General features: G+C 46.8%; 1 protein-coding gene across 1 annotated transcript in view; it reads left to right on the top strand.

Moving 5' to 3' along the window:
- The window catches only part of jph3b (junctophilin 3b), a 97,926-nt gene that overhangs the window by 40,980 nt on the left and 35,757 nt on the right, over window positions 1-21,189 (top strand). The window contains exons 2-3 of the mRNA XM_061773474.1: window positions 856-1,342; window positions 4,564-4,929. Coding sequence (XP_061629458.1) covers window positions 856-1,342; window positions 4,564-4,929 — 853 coding nt within the window. The remainder of the gene's footprint in view (window positions 1-855; window positions 1,343-4,563; window positions 4,930-21,189) is intronic.

The following is a 21,189-nucleotide window of genomic DNA, read 5'->3' as shown; positions in this document are numbered from 1 at the left end:
GCTCTCTCTTCCTTGCTCCCTGGCTCTGATCTTGCGCTCTGGCTCCTGCCTGACTCCTCTCGGCTGCGGCCGTCCTCCCCTCCCTTTTTTCTTTTGTTTGGTCTCCACGTGGTTCCCCGGACCACGAGAAAGGCTTGGTCCCTCGTTAAACCCGTGGTGCAGCTCTGTTTCCCCAGCTTTCTTGCTTGCAAGACTACTGAGGGAAATCTCTAGTATTCCTGCAAGTTACGCTCTCAATCAAGCGTAAAAGCGTGCCTCCGAGCACATGATCCACTAATATTGAGTAAACAACCACTACCAGAATAAGTCCAAATTGGTGCGTAGTTGCTTGGGGGTAGTTTAATAATATTACACGTCCCAACTTTATTCTCTCTCAACAGTTCATTCACGCTCATCTCATGAGTTAAGCCATTTACTCTATATTCCACTATGTTATGTTACTCTTATTTTACATAACTGTGGGAATCCTTTCAGAAAAAGATTGCTTCACGAGGTTTTTCACTGTTTTGCCCTGCTGTGAGCTAATCAACGACGTGGTGCCCCATTTTGATGCTACCTAAACGTCCTCAGTTACCACATCCCCCCGTTTCAATTGAAACCCTAACCCTAACCCCGGGGAACAAAAGATAATGCTAACGTTAGCCTCTGACCCCTCGACACATTAATTTATGTTTTTTTTAACATCAATATACGCTACAATAGATATGAAGCCGAATATCTATAAAATTAAACAACCTGCTTTTTATTGTTGCCAAATCCAATGTTTTTTTTTCCATTAATGATGTCACCTCTTGGGCCAAAAGCATATAAAATATTGTTTTACTTTAGGGGCTAAATGTTTTTGTCTTTCTCCAGGCACATTTCAGGGCCAGTGGGTTGGTGGGATGCGGCACGGCTATGGTGTTCGCCAAAGTGTCCCATATGGCATGGCGGCCGTCATCCGCTCCCCTCTCCGTACGTCCATCAACTCCCTTCGCTCCAGTTCGGAACACAGCAACGGTACAGCTCTACTTGACCGGACCGGCGCAATAGTTCCTGTTCCTCCCCCTGTTCCTGGCACCTTGTCCACCAGCGTCTCCATGTGCAGCACTGGAAGCAGCGGCAGCAGTCCTGCAGTCTCTAGAGGGGGTTTCGTACTGACGGCACACAGTGAAACTGAGCTCCTAAAGGGGAAGCGGAAGAGTGGGCTGTTCAGGAGGTCCATTCTGTCCGGGCTTAAGCTGAGGAAGTCTGAGTCTAGGAGCTCTCTGGCTTCTCAAAGGTCAAAACAGAGCTCGTTCAGGAGTGAAGCTGGAATGAGTACTGTGTCTTCAGCTGCGTCTGACATCAACTCTACAATCAGGTATGCTGCTGTGGGGGCCATGGGATCAGGCAGAGTAATGAATAGCAGTGTGCTGTAAAACTAGTGAGGAGAACTAGCTATCGAACCAGTTTTAAAAGAGGCATACTATGCATTAAAATTTTCTTGCACCCAAGTCCGAGTCTTTAATTTCAATTATCTCCCAATACCAAGTCCCGATCCGATACATATAACTACCAAAATTCAACGTTTAATATTTAAAAGAACAACCCATAAATAAATTTGTAAGAAGTAAAATAACAATATAAAAAATATTAAATATTAAAGACAGCAAAATTTCAGTCTGATTTCATGTCAGACAGTCAGGAAAATATGACTTTATGTGCTGTTCCTGCTGTGCAGGCCTTGGTCTCTTAGGGGCAGTGTGGTGCGGTGTATGCATGGAGCTACACATTTGTCGTAATTAAAATAAAAAAATAAAAAAAAAGGAAGAACTTCACAATAAAACATTAATTTAACTCGTTGTTCATAGATTAAGAACAATATATGCTTGTGAGTATTGTTATATTACCTGTCTGTATGCGTTACTAAGGAGTTTGTGTATAAATAGTCATTATTTGAAGGTAAATCCTACCCCTGATCGAATGCTAATTCTAGCTAGCCCATCAAAATGGATTTCCATTGACTGTTAGCATTAAGCTAAAACAATACAGTCTGTCTTGTATTCAAATATTCAATGTGTGTAATTCTTTTTGATGGGTGTTTAGTCTAACAGTAAACTACACCTCGGGTGTCATTAAACAGTTTAAAGCACGCTCAGGGAGGGTAGAGACTGTGTCTCTCTCTCTCTCTCTTTCTCTCTCTCTCACACACACACAAACACACAAACACACACACACACACACACAGACACGCACAAAAACACGTGGCGTCTGCGTGTCACTTTCAGTGACGTGTATAATACCGGTACTAAAAATACCCCGAAAAATTTTGTTTAATATAAAACGACGCTATTACAGTTTCATTTGGCAAGATCTTTGTAACTTTGGATTATTTTGTCACTTTGTGACATTTAAAATGTTAGAAAATGAATAAAACCGGTCCTTTTCACTCAATCTCGATCAGCTGAAAATCACGTGCTCGACCCCAATTTTTGATCATGTGATCAGATTGGGCAGCACGCTGGACGACTGGTTAGAGCCTCTGCCTCACAGTTCTGAGGACCGGGGTTCAATCCCTGGCGCCGCCTGTGTGTAGTTTGCATGTTCTCCCCGTGCCTGCATGGGTTTTCTCCGGGCACTCCGGTTTCCTCCCACGCCCCGAAAACATGCATGGTAGGTTAATTGAAGACTCTAAATTGCCCGTAGGTGTGAATGTGAGTGTGAATGGTTGTTTGGTTATGTGTGCCCTGCGATTGGCTGGCAACCAGTTCAGGGTTTACTGACGTGCACTCCCACGACCCTTGTGAGGATAAGCGGGCAAATAAAGATGGAGCCTTATCAGGGGAACATTTTTACTAATCAGTAGCTCAATGTAATGGGTAGCATGTATCCTGAATCACAAATAATATATTTGCATGTGGAAAGTTCTGCACTCCTTGAAATCCTCAGTGTCAAATTCCAGGCATTCAGGATTGAGGTGGTTTATTTTTAAAGGCACTTAGCAGACTGACAAACACTATATGGTAAATACCACCGTCAGCAGCTCTTAACCTGTTTGTGGGCTGAGTGGCTGACAACAGTTTATCAGGCCATTTGTAATCGACAAAGCTCACTGGGACAGAAACCGATGCACAAATGCATCCTTTAACACTTTTTGCCAATAAAAGGATGGCCAGAGAATTCTGTTGTGTTACCTGCTGTGTCTTCTGAGGGTTCCAAAGGGATGGAACATTTCTGGAAAAATGTCAGAAACTCTCTATGTTAGCAGCTGTTTTTCTTTTCTTTTTTTAATTGAGTCCATACCACACAATGAGAATATATGGCAATTAATATGAATTTAGACAATTAGCTGGAGATCTGGGCTCATCTATATCACCATAACACACAAACATACACTAAGTCTTAACATGTATTAAGTAGGCGGCACGGTAGGCGACTGGTTAGCACATCCACCTCACCGTTCTGAGGTCCTGGGTTTGAATCCGGCCTCCTTATGTGGAGTTTGCATGTTCTCCCCGCGCCTGCGTGAGTTTTCTCCGGGTACTCCGGTTTCCTCGCACACATGGTAGGTTGATTGAAGACTCTAAATTGTCTGTAGGTGTGAATGTGAGTGTGAATGGTTGTTTTTTTTTCTATATGTGCCCTTTGGTTGGCTGGCAATCATTTCAGGGTGTATCCCGTCTCTTGCCCGAAGTCAGTTGGGTTAGGCGACCCTCGTAAGGATAAGTGGTTAGGAGAATGGATGTATTAAGTAACAATTTGTCTTATCTGACAGGTGTAAAAAACAAAAAATAAGTTATTGGATGTTTTCAACCTTATTTTTGATGATTGCCTTAAAAACTGGCGGCACGGTGGCCGACTGGTTAGAGCGTCAGCCTCACAGTTCTGAGGTGCGGGGTTGAATCCCCGTCCCCGCCTGTGTGGAGTTTGCATGTTCTCCCCGTGCCTGTGTGGGTTTTCTCCGGGCACTCCGGTTTCCTCCCACATCCCAAAAACATGCATTAATTGGAGACTCTAAATTGCCCGTAGGCATGACTGTGAGTGCGAATGGTTGTTTGTTTCTATGTGTCCTGCGATTGGCTGGCAACCAGTTCAGGGTGTACCCCGCCCCCTGCCCGATGACAGCTGGGATAGGCTCCAGCATGCCCGCGACCCTAGTGAGGAGAAGCGGCTCAGAAAATGGATGGATGGATGCCTTAAAAACTGAACACAAGTCACTTTTGAACATATTTTTTAAATACAGTATGTACCCCTTTACTATGTCCTACTCCATGGTCATCATAAATACACAGTAGCCTATCTCTCCTCATTGTTGTCACTGGTAGCCTTTCTGTGGTGGCTTCCCAAAAAAATGGAAAAAAAAAACACTAAAGCAAAAGAAAACAAATAATATAAATTCCCAGTAACTTGCAATATTGCCGGTTTTAATTTAAAAAATTGTCTCTCTCTACCCCTACCCCAAATAACAACGTGGAAACACAAAGATCATACAGTAATTCAAACCAAACAGCCTGTATATTCATGTAGTCGAAACAGTTGGTTACTCTAAATAATATGTTTTTTATTAAAATAACTTCATCCTAACTATGGTCATCTTTGTAGCCTTGGAGATGCAGATGCGGAGTTGGGAGTAGCTGATGATGATGTGGACGCCACAGCAACAGAAACCTACTGTGGGGAGTGGAAAAATGACAAGAGGACAGGATTCGGAGTGAGCCGGCGGTCCGACGGGCTGCAGTATGAGGGAGAGTGGCTCAGCAACAAACGCCACGGCTATGGCTGCACCGCATTTCCCGATGGCACGAAAGAGGAGGGGAAATACAAGCAGAACATCCTGGTGAGTGGCAAGAGGAAGAACCTGATCCCGCTCCGGGCCAGTAAGATCAGAGAGAAGGTGGACCGAGCTGTGGAGGGAGCACAGAAGGCAGCAGACATCGCACGCCAGAAAGCTGAGATCGCTCTTTCCAGGTAGTTACTGTTGTTCAGGCACAGTCTCTATGTCCTGTGTGGTCACCAAGCTTCATCTTTTCAATCACTTCTATAATTTGGGATGTATAAAAAAAAATTAATACTCATTACTCATGCAGACCAACAGGAGTCCCTCATTTTCAGTACTCCAGTCATTATTGTGTAAGATTAAGTCCACAGATTATTATAACAATTTCATTATGTGTGTGGCACAGTGGTGTAGTAGTTACCACATTCTGCTGACAGTTCTGAGGTTGGGGTTCGGGGGGTGGAGGGTGGGGGGGGGGGGGGGCACAGCTGAAGCTGCGCCTGAGTCCAGGGGGTACCCAGCCTCTTGCCCAAAGTCAGTTTGGATCGACTACAGCTCACATGGGACCCTGCTGGGGATAAGCACTATAGAAAATGTACGGCTGGCTGGATCATTACATTAAGCATTACATGCCTGTTATAGAAAAAAACCCCATAAACAATTAAAATCAAAAATTGTAAAAATTAAAAAATACTGTGAAATTTCTTTCTGACAAGATGACAAAAACATACATCAGAATGTCCATATGAGTATTTTAAATGGACATTCAGCCCCACATTCTTTCTGAATCATCTGTCACTTCTCCACAATGACGATTGAGTACATAGACACTGTATAGATTATAAAATGAAAAATCTATGTACTGTATCAACATACAGTATAAACTCCTGTCACGATACAAAGGTATCCGTTGTAACTGGACCCAGAAGCAAGCGGAGGCTGAGAGGTTTGTGGTGAATAGTTTATTGAAAAGGAATTGGGAATTGGACCTCTGAAGTGTAATGGCGGGTCGCCGAGACGGGGAACGTGCGGCAGGCGGTGGCGTGAGCAGGTGGATGGCTTGGCGGCGTGGTGGAAGAGGTCAGCAAGGCGGGGAACACTGACCACTGAGGATGAGGAAGAACATAGACATCAGAAGAATGCGAATAAGGCGTAGCTTACGTAAAAATACTAGGCCGATGTGCCGCGGTTGCTCTTGCGAGGGTTTCCAGGATCTGGCAGGCTTTTATGCAGGCAGAGATGATGACGGCTGATTGACAACAGATGCGCGCCAAGGTGTTGCTGATTACAGGGAAGGGAGAGCGAGAGAGCGAGAGGGGTGCAAAGCACCACCCAAGCTCCAAGGAACTACAAGGATAGCTCATGACAGTACCATGGTCAAATGGGACCATGTATACAGTTAATGTTTTTCCTTGCCAGACCAGACAGCAAAACAGTAACACAATACAATACAGTGCATTGATTAATGTTATAGAAGCCACCTCATTTACAAAAAAATCCTGTAAAATTCCTCATCAGAGCCATAACAGACTCTTCCAACAAGTCACCTTTGCTTTTTAGAACGCAGTGATGTGCAATATTGCTGCAAGTGGCTGTGCAGCAACACAGCATCCTGCAATCACACAGGCTACGTTCACACTGTAGTTCAGTTTCCCATGTTGGTGCCATTTGGTTGGATAGATGAGAACACAGCGAATGAATTCTGGTGGTGGCTCCACTGTTGCCTACTAATTTTCAGGTGATGTTGCTCAAGGTGGGTCCATTTGTTGCTAAATGTTGCAAAAAGAAAATTTCGATGTGATTAAATCCTTTCATATTGTTTTATTCATATTCATCATATACAGTAGCTACAGTTTCTGTTCGTTTGATTTGAACTCTGGATGTTGAATTATTTAAGCGTATCAATTAAATTTAGCAACCACGGCCAGAGGCGTGCAAATATGTGTTGCTGGCACACAACCAAAAATGGAAAACCAAACGTCAGCGTTTTTCCATTTTTGGGCCGGGCCGGGTGGGTATGGATAGTTGCTTTTTTCCCCCCTTGAAAATCTATTGTCCAAAGGGGAGGAGGGAATTAAAAGTTTTCCCCCCTTGAATGATGTTTTCCCCGAGTGAAATTCATTCGTTGACGGGTGGTAGGGGTGAGTTTGGAGGGGGCGCATTGCGAGTTCGGCGAAAAATGCCACACAGGGCTGTGTCATCAAATCTGCATTCCATGGCTCAAATAGACAAAAATCGAGCAACCAACTGCCAACCTCCTTGCCTAAAGCACCAAGATGGCGCCTACCAGTGTGGTCGCCTCGGTAACGCGCTCTCTAGTATTGTTTTTGTTTTTGTGTTTTTCGTCCGTCTTTGGAGACCTTACACAACTCACTTACACAAGGGGAGACCTGCTAACCATCAAGGAGGCTACTCCGGACTTTCTGTCACCAACTTTCGCAAATCTGCTCAGTTTTTCCCCGAGTTACTCACCGGAGCGGCGTCCGCGGTTTTCGGCGCATGGAGACGGAAGCGGCGCCACAGAGGGAAACGGGCCGGCATTCAGGTGAAACTCCGCAAGAGAGGACACAGATTGGCGTTCCCGTCGATCCACCTCGCGAATGTACGCTCCCTACCCAACAAAATGGACGAGCTTCATCTTCTGTTAAAGACCAGTAAATACAGGAACACCTCACCAGGGAGTCGTCCAGGAGGCATCCGAATCAGATGCCCCAGCCACCTCATCTGGCTCCTCTCGATGTGGAGGAGCAGCGACTCTACTTTGAGATCCTCCCGTATGGCCGAGCTTCTCACCCCATCTCTAAGGGAGAGCCCGGACACCCTGCGGAGGAAACTCATTTCGGCCGCTTGTATCCGGGATCTTGTTCTTTCGGTCATGACCCACAGCTCGTGACCATAGGTGAGGGTAGGAACGTAGATCGACCGGTAAATCGAGAGCTTCGCCTTTCGGCTTAGCTCCTTCCTTACCACAACGGATCGATACAAAGTCCGCATCACTGCAGACGCTGCACCGATCCGCCTGTCGATCTCTTGTTCCATTCTTCCCTCACTCGTGAGCAAGACCCCAAGATATCTGAACTCCTCCACTTGGGGCAGGATCTCATCCCTGACCTGTAGAGGGTACACCACCCTTTTCCGACTGAGGACCATGGTCTCAGATTTGGAGGTGCTGATTCTCATCCCAGCCGTTTCACACTCAGCTGCGAACTGCTCCAGTGAGAGTTGGAGGTCACAGAACCACATCATCTGCAAAAAGCAGAGATGCAATACTCAGGCCACCAAACCGGACCCCCTCTATGCCTCGGCTATGACAAAGGGCAGCCTTGGCGGAGTCCAACCCTCACCGGGAACGAGTCCGACTTACTGCCGGATATGCGGACCAAACTCCCAAAGCACCCCCCACAGGACTCCCTGAGGGACACGGTCGAACACCTTCTCCAAGTCCACAAAACACATGTAGACTGGTTGGGCGAACTCCCATGCACCCTCGAGCACCCTGCCAAGGGTGTAGAGCTGGTCCACTGTTCCATGGCCAGGACAAAAACCAAACCGCTCCTCTTGAATCTGAGAATCGACTTCCAGACAGACCCTCCTCTCCAGCACCCCTGAATAGACCTTACCAGGGAGGCTGAGGAGTGTGATCCCCATGTAGTTGGAACACACCCTCCGGTCCCCCTTCTTAAAAAGGGGGACCACCACCCCAGTCTGCCAATCCAGAGGCACTGTCCCCGATGTCCACGCGATGTTGCAGAGGCGTGTTAACCAGGACAGCCCTACAACATCCAGAGCCTTGAGGCCTTGCCCCCGAGGAGCTTTTTAATCACCTCAGTGACCTCAATCCCAGAGATAGGAGAGCCCGCCTCAGAGAACCCAGACTGCTCCCTCATGGGAAGGCTTGTCGGTGGAATTGAGGAGGTCTTCGATGTTTTCTCCCCACCGGCTCACAACGTCCCGAGTCAAGGTCAGCAGCGCTCCATCCCCACTATACACAGTGTTGATGGTGCACTGCTTCCCCCTCCTGAGACGCCGGATGGTGGACCAGAATTTCCTCAAAGCCGTCCGGAAGTCTTTCTCCATGGCCTCACCGAACTCCTCCCATGCCCGAGTTTTTGCTTCAGCGACCACCAAAGCTGCATTCCGCTTGCCCAACCGGTACCCAACAGCTGCCTCAGGAGTCCCATATGCCAAAAAGGCCTGATAGGACTCCTTCTTCAGCTAGACGGCATCCCTCACCGTTGGTGTCCACCAACGGGTTCGGGGATTGCCGCCACGACAGGCACCAACCACCTTACGGCCACAGCTCTGGTCGGCCGCCTCAGCATTGGAGGCGCGGAACATGGTCCACTCGGACTCGATATCCCCCGCCTCCCCCGGAACATGAGCAAAGTTCTGTCGAAGGTGGGAGTTGAAACTCCTTCTGATAGGGGATTCCGCCAGACGTTCCCAGCAGACCCTCACAATACGTTTGGGCCTGCCACGTCGGACCGGCACGCCAAAAAATACACCACAAAGAAAAAACAACCAGCAGAGGGCAAAACAAGATATGACGTTAGCCCTTTTCAGATTGTTAATGCTACTGTGTGTGACTTTGTGACTTCATAACTACTGTACACACACCGAACTAAATGTTTTGAAATTATTTAACACTCCAACACTTTTTTTTCTGACTGTGTAACCAACAAATATATTTTGAGTCATTTAGAAGCAGTGGTGCCCAACCTTTTTTGCACCACAAACTGGTTTAGAGTAGGCATTTTTTTTTTTCACGGACCGGTTCATTTCCTTCTCTTGCACAATGGCAAACGTGGCATTTTTCTGCAGGCTGGAGGAGCTCCTCCCTTGGAAGATTTTTAATTATTTTTTGGGATTGGACCATCAGAGCGTTCCCGCCGGCCAGCCTCATGCCAGTGTTCGTCTTCTGCCAGGCCCGAGGAAGACGCACACGGCCTCTTGAGGTTAGAACTCTGTTCCAGCCAGCGGTGGACCTTGCCACTGAGTCCGCCACCGCTGCTTGCCTCAGAGCCCGCCTTCAGCCTGGCGATGTAAGCTCGACGAGCACAGAGTTTTTCCAATCTTCTCCTTGTCCACCAAGTGCGGCTCAGCGGGAAAATGTAAAGATCTGTGTTTAGAAGTTTTGTTTTTCAATGTATGATAATCCTCTTATTTCTAGCGTTGTGTAACGCCGCATAATGGCAGCTCTGTGAATGAAAAAGTAAACACCTACAGAGGTCTGTCAACCAATTAGTGTTCGTCAGCACAGCTCGCCCCCTCAAAGAGTTCCTTGTTGCTCTCGGAAGACCCTACCCGCCAGGGGGAATGGAAAAATCCAGTGGGAACCTTCCGTACCCTGGTAGTTTTTTTCGGTGGGGACACAAGGGGAACTCAAGCTACCAGGGTAGCTCGGGAAGTTCCTGCAAAGGTTCCTGTGGTGGGAAAGCCCCTAATACAGGCTAAATTAAATACATGTTGGAGAGCGACAATTTTAACTGGAGAAGTGAGTCTCAGGTGTGAAACTTCACACCCCTGTGTCAGTTTATATACAGCAGCAACCTGGAAAAATGCCACATTTTACACCTATTCCCCCTTTGTTTCATGTTGTACACTGTGTGAGTGTGTCGTGCTTCCCTGTCCTACTTGTCGGATCAGTGTGGCTAAATTGTTTATTATTTTATCTCCACCCGATTAAGAGAAGGATTACAGTTAAAGTGGAAGCAGGATTAGGGAGGTTATAGTACAAGTCGTTCGCCAAGTGACAAGAGACCATCTGGATCTGCTTAAGACTGTGATGTCTCCGTTGAGCAGCAATGACAGTCGATCCAAGGAGAGTCAAGTGTAATACAGGCAGATATTATATCGTTCATGGGTGTGATCCAACTACAGGGGGATCACACTCCTCAGCCTCTCTGGTCTATTCAGGGGTTCTGCAGAGGTGGGTCCGTCTGGAAGTCGATTCTCAGATTCAAGAGGAGCGGTTTGGTTTTCATCCTGGCCGTGGAACAGTGCACCAGCTCTACACCCTCAGAAATGAGTGCATGGGAGTTCACCCCACCAGTCTACATGTGTTTTGTGGACTTGCAGAAGGCGACCGTGTCCCTCTGGGAGTACTGTGGAGGGTGCTCTGGGAATATGGGGTACCAGACCCCCTAATAAGGGCTGCTCGGTCCCTATACGACCGGTGTCAGAGTTTGGTCCACATTGCTGGCAATAAGTCGAATAGGTTTTCAGTGAGAGTTGGACTCCGGCAAGGCTGCCCTTTGTCACCGATTGTGTTCATTACCTTTATGGACAGAATTTCTAGGAGCAGCTGAGGTGTTAAGGGGGTCCGGTTTGGTGGTCTCTGCTTTTTGCAGATGATGTGGTTCTGATGGCTTCATCAAGCTGTGACCTTCAACTCTCGTTGGAGGGGTTCACAGCTGTGTGTTAAGCAGCTGGGATGAAAATCAGCATCTCCAAATCTGAAACCCTGGTCCTCAGTCGGAAAAGGGTGGAGTGCCCTCTCCAAGTCAGGGAAGAGATCCTGCCGCAAGTGGAGGAGTTCAAGTATTCAGGGTCTTGTTCACGAGTGAGGGAAGAATGGAGCGGGAGTTCAACAGGCGGATCGGTGCAGCGTCTGAAGTGATGCGGATTCTGTATCGGTCTGTCGTGGTGAAAAAAGTGCTGAGCCAAAATGTTTTTTTTTTTTTTTTAATGTACTACAGGCAAAAATAAGGACAGTGCATACAGTACCTGTCTGACTTCTGCCTGATAACAAGGGGGACTATAACGTGACGACCTAGAAAAAGAATCCTATAACAGTGTTGTGGAACTGCAATGTCAACAAAAGCAATACACTCACCAATGTTTACCAAGGTGACGGGCCTTATGTGGAGCGTCACGTGACTAAATTCAAAGACAGGTTGGCAGACTTCCTGTGTGCGCAGCGATAACTACTGGCTGATGACATGATGGTTTGAACTCGAACTTGCTGGAATATTGTTTTCCTTATCGCTGCCATCTTCGGACAAAAGTTAAATACATATATATAATTTATTTATACATATATGATATAATTTATATGAACACTAATGAAGCCTAAACATTGGAAATGCTCATATTTGGTAACTCTTGAGGGCGTCTTGTGTAAAACAAAGGACATTGTAGACATTTAATATTTCTACAGGTGCTTTGTCTCGGTCTCCTGCCATAGGGCCCCACCAGTGACCAGAACCGGAAGAAAGTGTTTCCTCCTGTTTTGCCAAATGTGAAAGTTAGTTGGGCGTAACCCTTACTGGAACACAAAACATAGAGTCAAACAGGAACATGAACATGGAACAGTAACGTGGAGGCAGTGGTTGGTATCCAACTATATATATATATATATATATATATATATATATATATATATATATATATATATATATATATATATACAACCAGTTGAGGGTGTACCCCGCCTCCTGCCCGATGATTGCTGGGATAGGCTCCAGCACGCCCGCGACCCTAGTGAGGAGAAGCGGCTCAGAAAATGGATGGATGGATATATATATATAAATGATGAAAAGTGTCATAATGAAAGCAGTCATTGATAGTGGCTCAGTAATACAGTTTGAGACTGTACCATAAGTCTGAATATAGGGCTAAAATCGCTTTCTGATTAGCAGTTGATCTTGGAACTGAGCAATATTCTAATGTGTTACAAATGGATGTCATGTTCTATAATTTTTCAGATCAGGATATTGCGTACAGGTGAAAGGGAGGCTTAAATCATATATTCAATATCTGATGTCACTTGTCCTTGCTTGGTCAGATATCATAGTGAAGTAGATATGAGAGAACACAGAGGAAAAGTGGAGACAGGTACAATATTCCGACTCAAAACACGTCAGCTATCCCTATGAGTTTACTTGTTTCCTGTGTGTGCATGCAAGAGAATACATGAGCTGAATTAGGAAAGAGCCAATCCTATTAGACTTTGACTCTGTTAAGGGCACTCAACACCACATATACAACACCACAGCACTCTCACGTCCAATAACAGATGATAGAAAAAAAAAGATTTAAAAAATGTAATTGTTCTTTCCGAATAATTTCTATAACCAGTAAATGCACATACCTAGACATAAATAATGATTCATTTTCTTGAAGAAGCCAACACAGCAACAAACAATCCAAAACAGAAAGCTTGAAACTGGATATTTTCATTATCCACATGCGTCCATCCGGACTACCTCATTTAGGGCCTGTTAACGTGACCTCTCGTAAACATTGGAAATATCTACAGTCCTTTGGGTAATTAAAAACATTTATGTACAGATGACAACAAAACAATCTCCTTTCACACAGACCTACAAAATCAACTTAAAACATTATAGGTCAGTAGTTGGCAATATTAATTCATAAAGAAACGCTATTCATGCACAACAACTGCTTGATTTTGAATATCTTCCATTGGCATATATGTGAGTTTAGACTTTGACACGTGTAATTAATGTGTTGCATGTGTGTAGCGGCAATAATACCGCATATGCATGCCCATGTCCAATTCCTTTTTTGTTTCTCATGTGGCTTGGTTCAGATGTGCCTGATTTTTCATTTTTCATTATTTATTATAGCAGGTGCAATTTCCATGCTTCTTATTCTCTGCAGAAGGATTTGAACAGTAGAGCCTCCGGTCCAAGGAATCAGATCTCGATAGGAATAAAAATCAGATATGAATCGGATATCAGTGAGTCCTCTCATGTGCATGCGTATACCAATAATTAGAGTCCAGAAAAATGATGGCCGGTGAAATGAACTGAAAATTGCATTGATGCTGATCAAGCTTCTTTTTGAGTATACATGTACTTATACTCCCGTGTTGTCACTTAGATTTTTGAATCGGCATGTAATTAATTCAGACAATATAAATACATTTACATTGTAAATAATTTATTTACCTTTTGGGCTCGTGGTTTGTTTCAGGTGTTCAGTAAATGCAAATAATGATACACATCTGATATTGGCAAATAGCCTCGTACAACTGTGCAACCCTGAGCCACACTTTAAGTAATTGATACTGTAGGGAAGAACAGATCAATGACAGATCATTGATCTGTTATACCCGACTACCATTCTCTGACATTAAATCGCTGCAGTCAAATATGAATACAACATAATATCAGTAATAGCACCATTTTTTAAAATATCCATAGCCACAAGGCCAGCTCATTCTCGCCAGTAAAATGCTTGTGCTAATACAGTTGGTTTTCCTCTTTCATCTATTCCAGTCCTGATTAGGAAATTCTACCAATTAGTCAATACAGGTGTTGATTCAAGGAATTTTTATTTATTGATCTTTTTTTTCATTTGTTCTTTTATAGAAGATCTTTCTTTGCAAAACTACAAATGCTGTTGATTGTCCATCAAATCCATCCATCCGCTTATCCTCACTAGGGTTGCGGGCATGTTGGAGCCTATGACAGCTATCTTCAGGCGAGATGTGGGGTACACCCTGAACTGGTCGCCAGCCTAATTGCAGGGAACATAGAAACAAACAACTATTCACACTCACATTCACATCTAATTTAGAGTCTTCAATTAACCTACCATGCACGGGAAGGCATGGGGAGAACATGCAAACTCCACACAGACGAGGCCGGATTTGAACCTGGGTCCTCAAAACTGTGAGGCAGATGTGCTAACCCCCACCGAGCCGCTGTCAATAGAATAGGACTGAAAAATAAAACTGATAACGAATTTTCCTAATAAGACAGGTAGCAAGCAGGCAAATAATGAGAAAAAAAACGTTCATATTTTCAAGGCACATATACAGTACCGGGCCCCCCACTGGAGCCACGCCTGGTGGTGGGGCTCGAAGGCGAGCGCCTGGTGGCCGGGCCTGCATCTATGGGGCCCGGCCGGGCACAGCTCAAAAGGGTAATGTGGGTCCCCCTTCCCATGGGCTCACCACCTGTGGGAGGGGCCATATGGGTCGGGTGCAGTGTGAGCTGGGCGGTGGCCGAAGGCGGGGACCTTGGCGATCTGATCCCCGGCTACAGAAGCTGGCTCTAGGGACATGGAATGTCACCTCTCTGGCAGGGAAGGAGCCCGAGCTGGTGTGTGAGGTCGAGAAGTTCCGACTAGATATAGTCGGACTCGCCTCCACACACAGCTTGGGCTCTGGTACCAGTCCTCTCGAGAGGGGTTGGACTCTCTTCCACTCTGGAGTTGCCCACGGTGAGAGGCGCCGAGCAGGTGTGGGTATACTTATTGCTCCCCGGCTCGGCGCCTGTACGTTGGGGTTCACCCCGGTGGACGAGAGGGTAGCCTCCCTCCACCTTCGGGGGGGGAGACGGGTCCTGACTGTTGTTTGTGCCTATGCACCAAACATCAGTTCAGAGTACCCACCCTTTTTGGAGTCCTTGGAGGGGGTGCTGGAGAGCGCTCCCACTGGGGACTCCATTGTTCTGTTGGGGGACTTCAATGCTCACGTAGGCAATGACAGTGAGACCTGGAAGGGCGTGATTGGGAGGAACGGCCCCCCCGATCAGAACCCGAGCGGTGTTCTGTTATTGGATGTCTGTGCTCGTCACAGATTGTCCATAACGAACACCATGTTCAAGCATAAGGGTGTCCACATGTGCACTTGGCACCCCAGGTGCACTTGACACCCCAGGTCGCAGTTCGATGATCGACTCTGTGGTCGTATCATCGGAGTTGCGGCCGCATGTCTTGGACACTCGGGTGAAGAGAGGGGCGGAGCTGTCAACTGATCACCACCTGGTGGTGAGTTGGCTCCGATGGTGGGAAAGATGCCGGTCCGTCGTGGCAGGCCCAAACGTATTGTGAGTGTCTGCTGGGAACGTCTGGCAGAATCCCCTGTCAGAAGGAGTTTCAACTCCCACCGCCGACAGAACTTTGCTCATGTTCCGGGGTAGGCAGGGGACATCGAGTCCGAGTGGACCATGTTCCACGCCTCCATTGCTGAGGCGGCCGACGGGAGCTGTGGCCGTAAGGTGGTTGGTGCCTGTCGTGGTGGCAATCCCCGAACCCGTTGGTGGACACCAACTGTGAGGGATGCCGTCAAGCTGAAGAAGGAGTCCTATCGGGCCTTTTTGGCCTGTGGGACTCCTGAGGCAGCTGATGGGTACCGGCTGGCCAAGCGGAATGCAGCTTTGGTGGTCGCTGAAGCAAAAACTCGGGCATGGGAAGAGTTTGGTGAGGCCATGGAGAAAGACTTCCCGACGGCTTCGAGGAAATTCTGGTCCACCATCCGACGTCTCAGGAGAGGAAAGCAGTGCACCACCAACACTGTGTATAGTGGGGATGGGACGCTACTGACCTCGACTCGGGACAATGTGAGTCGGTGGGGAGAATATTTCGAAGACCTCCTCAATTCCACCGACACGCCTTCCCATGAGGAAGCAGAGTGTGGGTTCTCTGAGGCGGGCTCTCCTATCTCTGGGTTTGAGGTCACCGAGGTAGTTAAAAAGCTCCTTGGTGGCAGGGCCCCGGGGGTGGATGAGATTCGCCCGGAGTTCCTAAAGGCACTGGATGTTGTGGGGCTGTCCTGGTTGACACGCCTCTGCAACATCGCGTTGACGTCGGGGACAGTGCCTCTGGTTTGGCAGACCGGGGTGGTGGTCCCCCTTTTTAAGAAGGGGGAGCGGAGGGTGTGTTCCAACTACAGGGGGATCACACTGCTCAGCCTCCCTGGTAAGGTCTATTCAGGTGTGCTGGAGAGGAGGGTCCGTCGGGAAGTCGAATTTCAGATTCAGGAGGAGCAGTGTGGTTTTCGTCCTGGCTGTGGAACAGTGGACCAGCTCTACACCCTCGCAGCCGAGGCATAGAGGGGGTCCGGTTTGGTGGCCTCAGTATTGCATCTCTGCTTTTTGCAGATGATGTGGTTCTGTTGGCTTCATCAAGCCGTGAGGTCCAACTCTCACTGGAGCAGTTCGCAGCCGAGTGTGAAGCGGCTGGGATGAGAATCAGCACCTCCAAATCTGAGACCATGGTCCTCAGTCGGAAAAGGGTGGCATGCCCTCTCCAGGTCGGGGATGAGATCCTGCCCCAAGTGGAGGAGTTCAAGTGTCTTGGGGTCTTGTTCACGAGTGAGGGAAGAATGGAACGGGAGATCGACAGGTGGATCGGTGCAGCGTCTGCAGTGATGCTGACTTTGTATCGGTCCGTTGTGGTAAAGAAGGAGCTAAGCCGATAGGCGAAGCTCTCGATTTACCGGTCGATGTACGTTCCTACCCGCACCTATGGTCACGAGCTGTGGGTCGTGACCGAAAGAACAAGATCCCGGATACAAGCGGCCGAAATGAGTTTCCTCCGCAGGGTGGCCGGGCTCTCCCTTAGAGATAGGATGAGAAGCTCGGTCATCCGGGAGGGTCTCAGAGTAGAGCCGCTGCTCCTCCGCATTGAGAGGAGCCAGATGAGGTGGCTGGGGCATCTGATTCGGATGCCTCCCGGACGCCTCCCTGGTGAGGTGTTCCGGGCACGTCCCACCGGGAGGAGACCCCGGGGACGACCCAGGACACGCTGGAGAGACTACGTCCTTCGGCTGGCCTGGGAACGCCTCGGGATCCCCCCGTAAGAGCTGGATGAAGTGGCTGGGGAGAGGGAAGTCTGGGTGTCCCTGCTAAAGCTACTGCCCCCGCGACCCGACCCGTATAAGTGGTAGAAAATGGATGGATGGATATACAGTACCTTTTACATAATCAAAAACACAATTGACACTCATGCTCAAATTATCATTTGCTTCTTTATCCATTGCTCTCTGTCTGTCATGCTTGGTCTGAGCTGCTATTACCGACTACATTCACTGATTCACTCATTTTGTTCAAAAATCAATGACCTGAAAACATCCCTTCTTTATTTGTTGATAGTGTCACTTGAGTGTCTTTATTGGCCACCTGACAAGTTGTTATCTTGTATTTAATGAGCCTTTGCTTTAATGAATGAAAAACCCTGTCTTACATGTGGAATTCAACATTTTTTGAAGTACTGAAAAAGCATGGACACAAACACAACTTGCAAGCTTGCCCAATACAGTATGCAAGGTGCTGGGGGTGGAGGTGGGTATATTTATGTAAATTGTAAAATTCCCATAAGGAAGCAGAGTGTGGGTTCTCTGAGGCGGGCTGTCCTATCTCTGGGTTTGAGGTCACCGAGGTAGTTAAAAAGCTCCTTGGTGGCAGGGCCCCGGGGGTGGATGAGATTCGCCCGGAGTTCCTAAAGGCACTGGATGTTGTGGGGCTGTCCTGGTTGACACGCCTCTGCAACATCGCGTTGACGTCGGGGACAGTGCCTCTGGTTTGGCAGACCGGGGTGGTGGTCCCCCTTTTTAAGAAGGGGGACCGGAGGGTGTGTTCCAACTACAGGGGGATCACACTGCTCAGCCTCCCTGGTAAGGTCTATTCAGGTGTGCTGGAGAGGAGGGTCCGTCGGGAAGTCGAATTTCAGATTCAGGAGGAGCAGTGTGGTTTTCGTCCTGGCTGTGGAACAGTGGACCAGCTCTACACCCTCGCAGCCGAGGCATAGAGGGGGTCCGGTTTGGTGGCCTCAGTATTGCATCTCTGCTTTTTGCAGATGATGTGGTTCTGTTGGCTTCATCAAGCCGTGAGGTCCAACTCTCACTGGAGCAGTTCGCAGCCGAGTGTGAAGCGGCTGGGATGAGAATCAGCACCTCCAAATCTGAGACCATGGTCCTCAGTCGGAAAAGGGTGGCATGCCCTCTCCAGGTCGGGGATGAGATCCTGCCCCAAGTGGAGGAGTTCAAGTGTCTTGGGGTCTTGTTCACGAGTGAGGGAAGAATGGAACGGGAGATCGACAGGTGGATCGGTGCAGCGTCTGCAGTGATGCTGACTTTGTATCGGTCCGTTGTGGTAAAGAAGGAGCTAAGCCGATAGGCGAAGCTCTCGATTTACCGGTCGATGTACGTTCCTACCCGCACCTATGGTCACGAGCTGTGGGTCGTGACCGAAAGAACAAGATCCCGGATACAAGCGGCCGAAATGAGTTTCCTCCGCAGGGTGGCCGGGCTCTCCCTTAGAGATAGGATGAGAAGCTCGGTCATCCGGGAGGGTCTCAGAGTAGAGCCGCTGCTCCTCCGCATTGAGAGGAGCCAGATGAGGTGGCTGGGGCATCTGATTCGGATGCCTCCCGGACGCCTCCCTGGTGAGGTGTTCCGGGCACGTCCCACCGGGAGGAGACCCCGGGGACGACCCAGGACACGCTGGAGAGACTACGTCCTTCGGCTGGCCTGGGAACGCCTCGGGATCCCCCCGTAAGAGCTGGATGAAGTGGCTGGGGAGAGGGAAGTCTGGGTGTCCCTGCTAAAGCTACTGCCCCCGCGACCCGACCCGTATAAGTGGTAGAAAATGGATGGATGGATATACAGTACCTTTTACATAATCAAAAACACAATTGACACTCATGCTCAAATTATCATTTGCTTCTTTATCCATTGCTCTCTGTCTGTCATGCTTGGTCTGAGCTGCTATTACCGACTACATTCACTGATTCACTCATTTTGTTCAAAAATCAATGACCTGAAAACATCCCTTCTTTATTTGTTGATAGTGTCACTTGAGTGTCTTTATTGGCCACCTGACAAGTTGTTATCTTGTATTTAATGAGCCTTTGCTTTAATGAATGAAAAACCCTGTCTTACATGTGGAATTCAACATTTTTTGAAGTACTGAAAAAGCATGGACACAAACACAACTTGCAAGCTTGCCCAATACAGTATGCAAGGTGCTGGGGGTGGAGGTGGGTATATTTATGTAAATTGTATAAATGGGATGCTTCACTGATTTCATACTGTTTTTGTGGCAAATGACTGTTATACAGATTATGCCAAAAATACAGTGGAATTAGTGCTTTTGCTACAGTAAGGGCACAGATCCTACACTACTTGCATAACATAGCAGTCTTTCTTTCTCTCTCTGTCTCTCGCTGTCTCTCTGTCTCTCTCTCTCTCTCACTCTCTCTCTCTCTCTCTCTCTCTCTCTGTCAGTCTCTCTCTCAGTCTCTCTCATGCACAGTGTCTCCTAAATTCAAAACTTGCATCACAGTTACTGCTTGTTTCCTAGGACTGCTGGTCTCATTACAATGATCAGCTAAAGCTGTAGCATACAGTAATGAAGAGTCTGTTCAATAGTCATGAAAACAGATATTGTCGTGGCTCTCCCTCGCCTCCTTTTGCTTAAACTCTTGAGTCGTTTGGGCGTGTCTGTAATTAAGATGTTTCACAATTAATGGTAATGATTCAATGATGTTGAATAAGGAAGACCGTTTTCTCTCTGCGTGTTTTCTTTTATCAGACACCTCTGTATCGCTCCTTTGTTACCCACTTTCCCCTCATCCTTCTTATCACTGCTTTGTCTGTCTCTCCTTACGTTTTTCTTTGTCCAGAAGGGATCACGTGATATAATTATGCTTCCTTTGAGCACACACTTTGTTTCTACACAGGAAGTTGATATATTCATACAGTAAGAGGTTGTTGTGGATGAAAAGATGCATCATAAAGGAAGTAATGAGGATGACTCAGCGGTATTTTTTTGTCTTATTGTCACTACCAAGGTTCCGGTTCACGTTCAATAAACGAACGAGTTTCTTTTTCCTTTTTTTAACAATATGTTGCTGCGGGCGGCACGTTGAATTGAAGACTCTAAATTACTCGTAGGTGTGAATCTGAATGCAAATGGTTGTTTGTTTATATGTGCTCTATGATTGGCTGGCGACCAGTTCAGGGTGTACCCCGCCTCTCGCCCACAGTCAGCTGGGATAGGCTCCAGCACGCCTACAACACTAGTGAGGATAAGTGGTACGGAAGATGAATGAATGAATGAATGAATGAATGTTGCTGCGAGATATTAATACTCAAAATACTGGCATTTTTCCATTGTTACCACAAAGGTCCAGAAGATCATATAGTGTCTATGTATTGTGATATATTCTGTATTTAGGTTGACTAGTCGTATCTACATCTGCTTGTAATTAATACCTCAGTTAAATAAAATTAATTCAACATAATTCAGAAATCTTTTGGCATTGATTATTGTCAAGTAACACAGAACTAAACAAATATGACTGCTGATGCTGTATGTACAGTTGTACTCAGAGGTGTAATATTAGTGAAATATTGGCATTTAAAATAAAAATATGACTGAACAAGTACCATCTCATTATTTTCTTTATTTTTATGTTTTTCTGTAATGGTTGAGCTTTTCTGAAATGCCTTAGAGTTGAATTTGAATGCCATTAAAAATCTAATTAAATGTGTTTTTGCAGATATAATATACTCTCATGTACGGAATAAGTAGTAGGGCTGGCTTAAAAATAAGAGAAAGTAAATAAAAAGTGAAATTGTATGTGTTGAAATAATTGCTTAACATCAGAAAAATAAAATAAAAAAAATGTTTTGAGTTTCTTTTCTGTTTTGCATCTTGATACAAGTCTCAAACAATTTTAAAGATTTAACAAAC

Source organism: Phyllopteryx taeniolatus, chromosome 5 (genome assembly GCF_024500385.1).
Source record: "Phyllopteryx taeniolatus isolate TA_2022b chromosome 5, UOR_Ptae_1.2, whole genome shotgun sequence".
In the NCBI taxonomy this organism is placed as follows: domain Eukaryota; kingdom Metazoa; phylum Chordata; class Actinopteri; order Syngnathiformes; family Syngnathidae; genus Phyllopteryx; species Phyllopteryx taeniolatus.
This window is presented reverse-complemented; position numbering and strand designations above follow the sequence as displayed.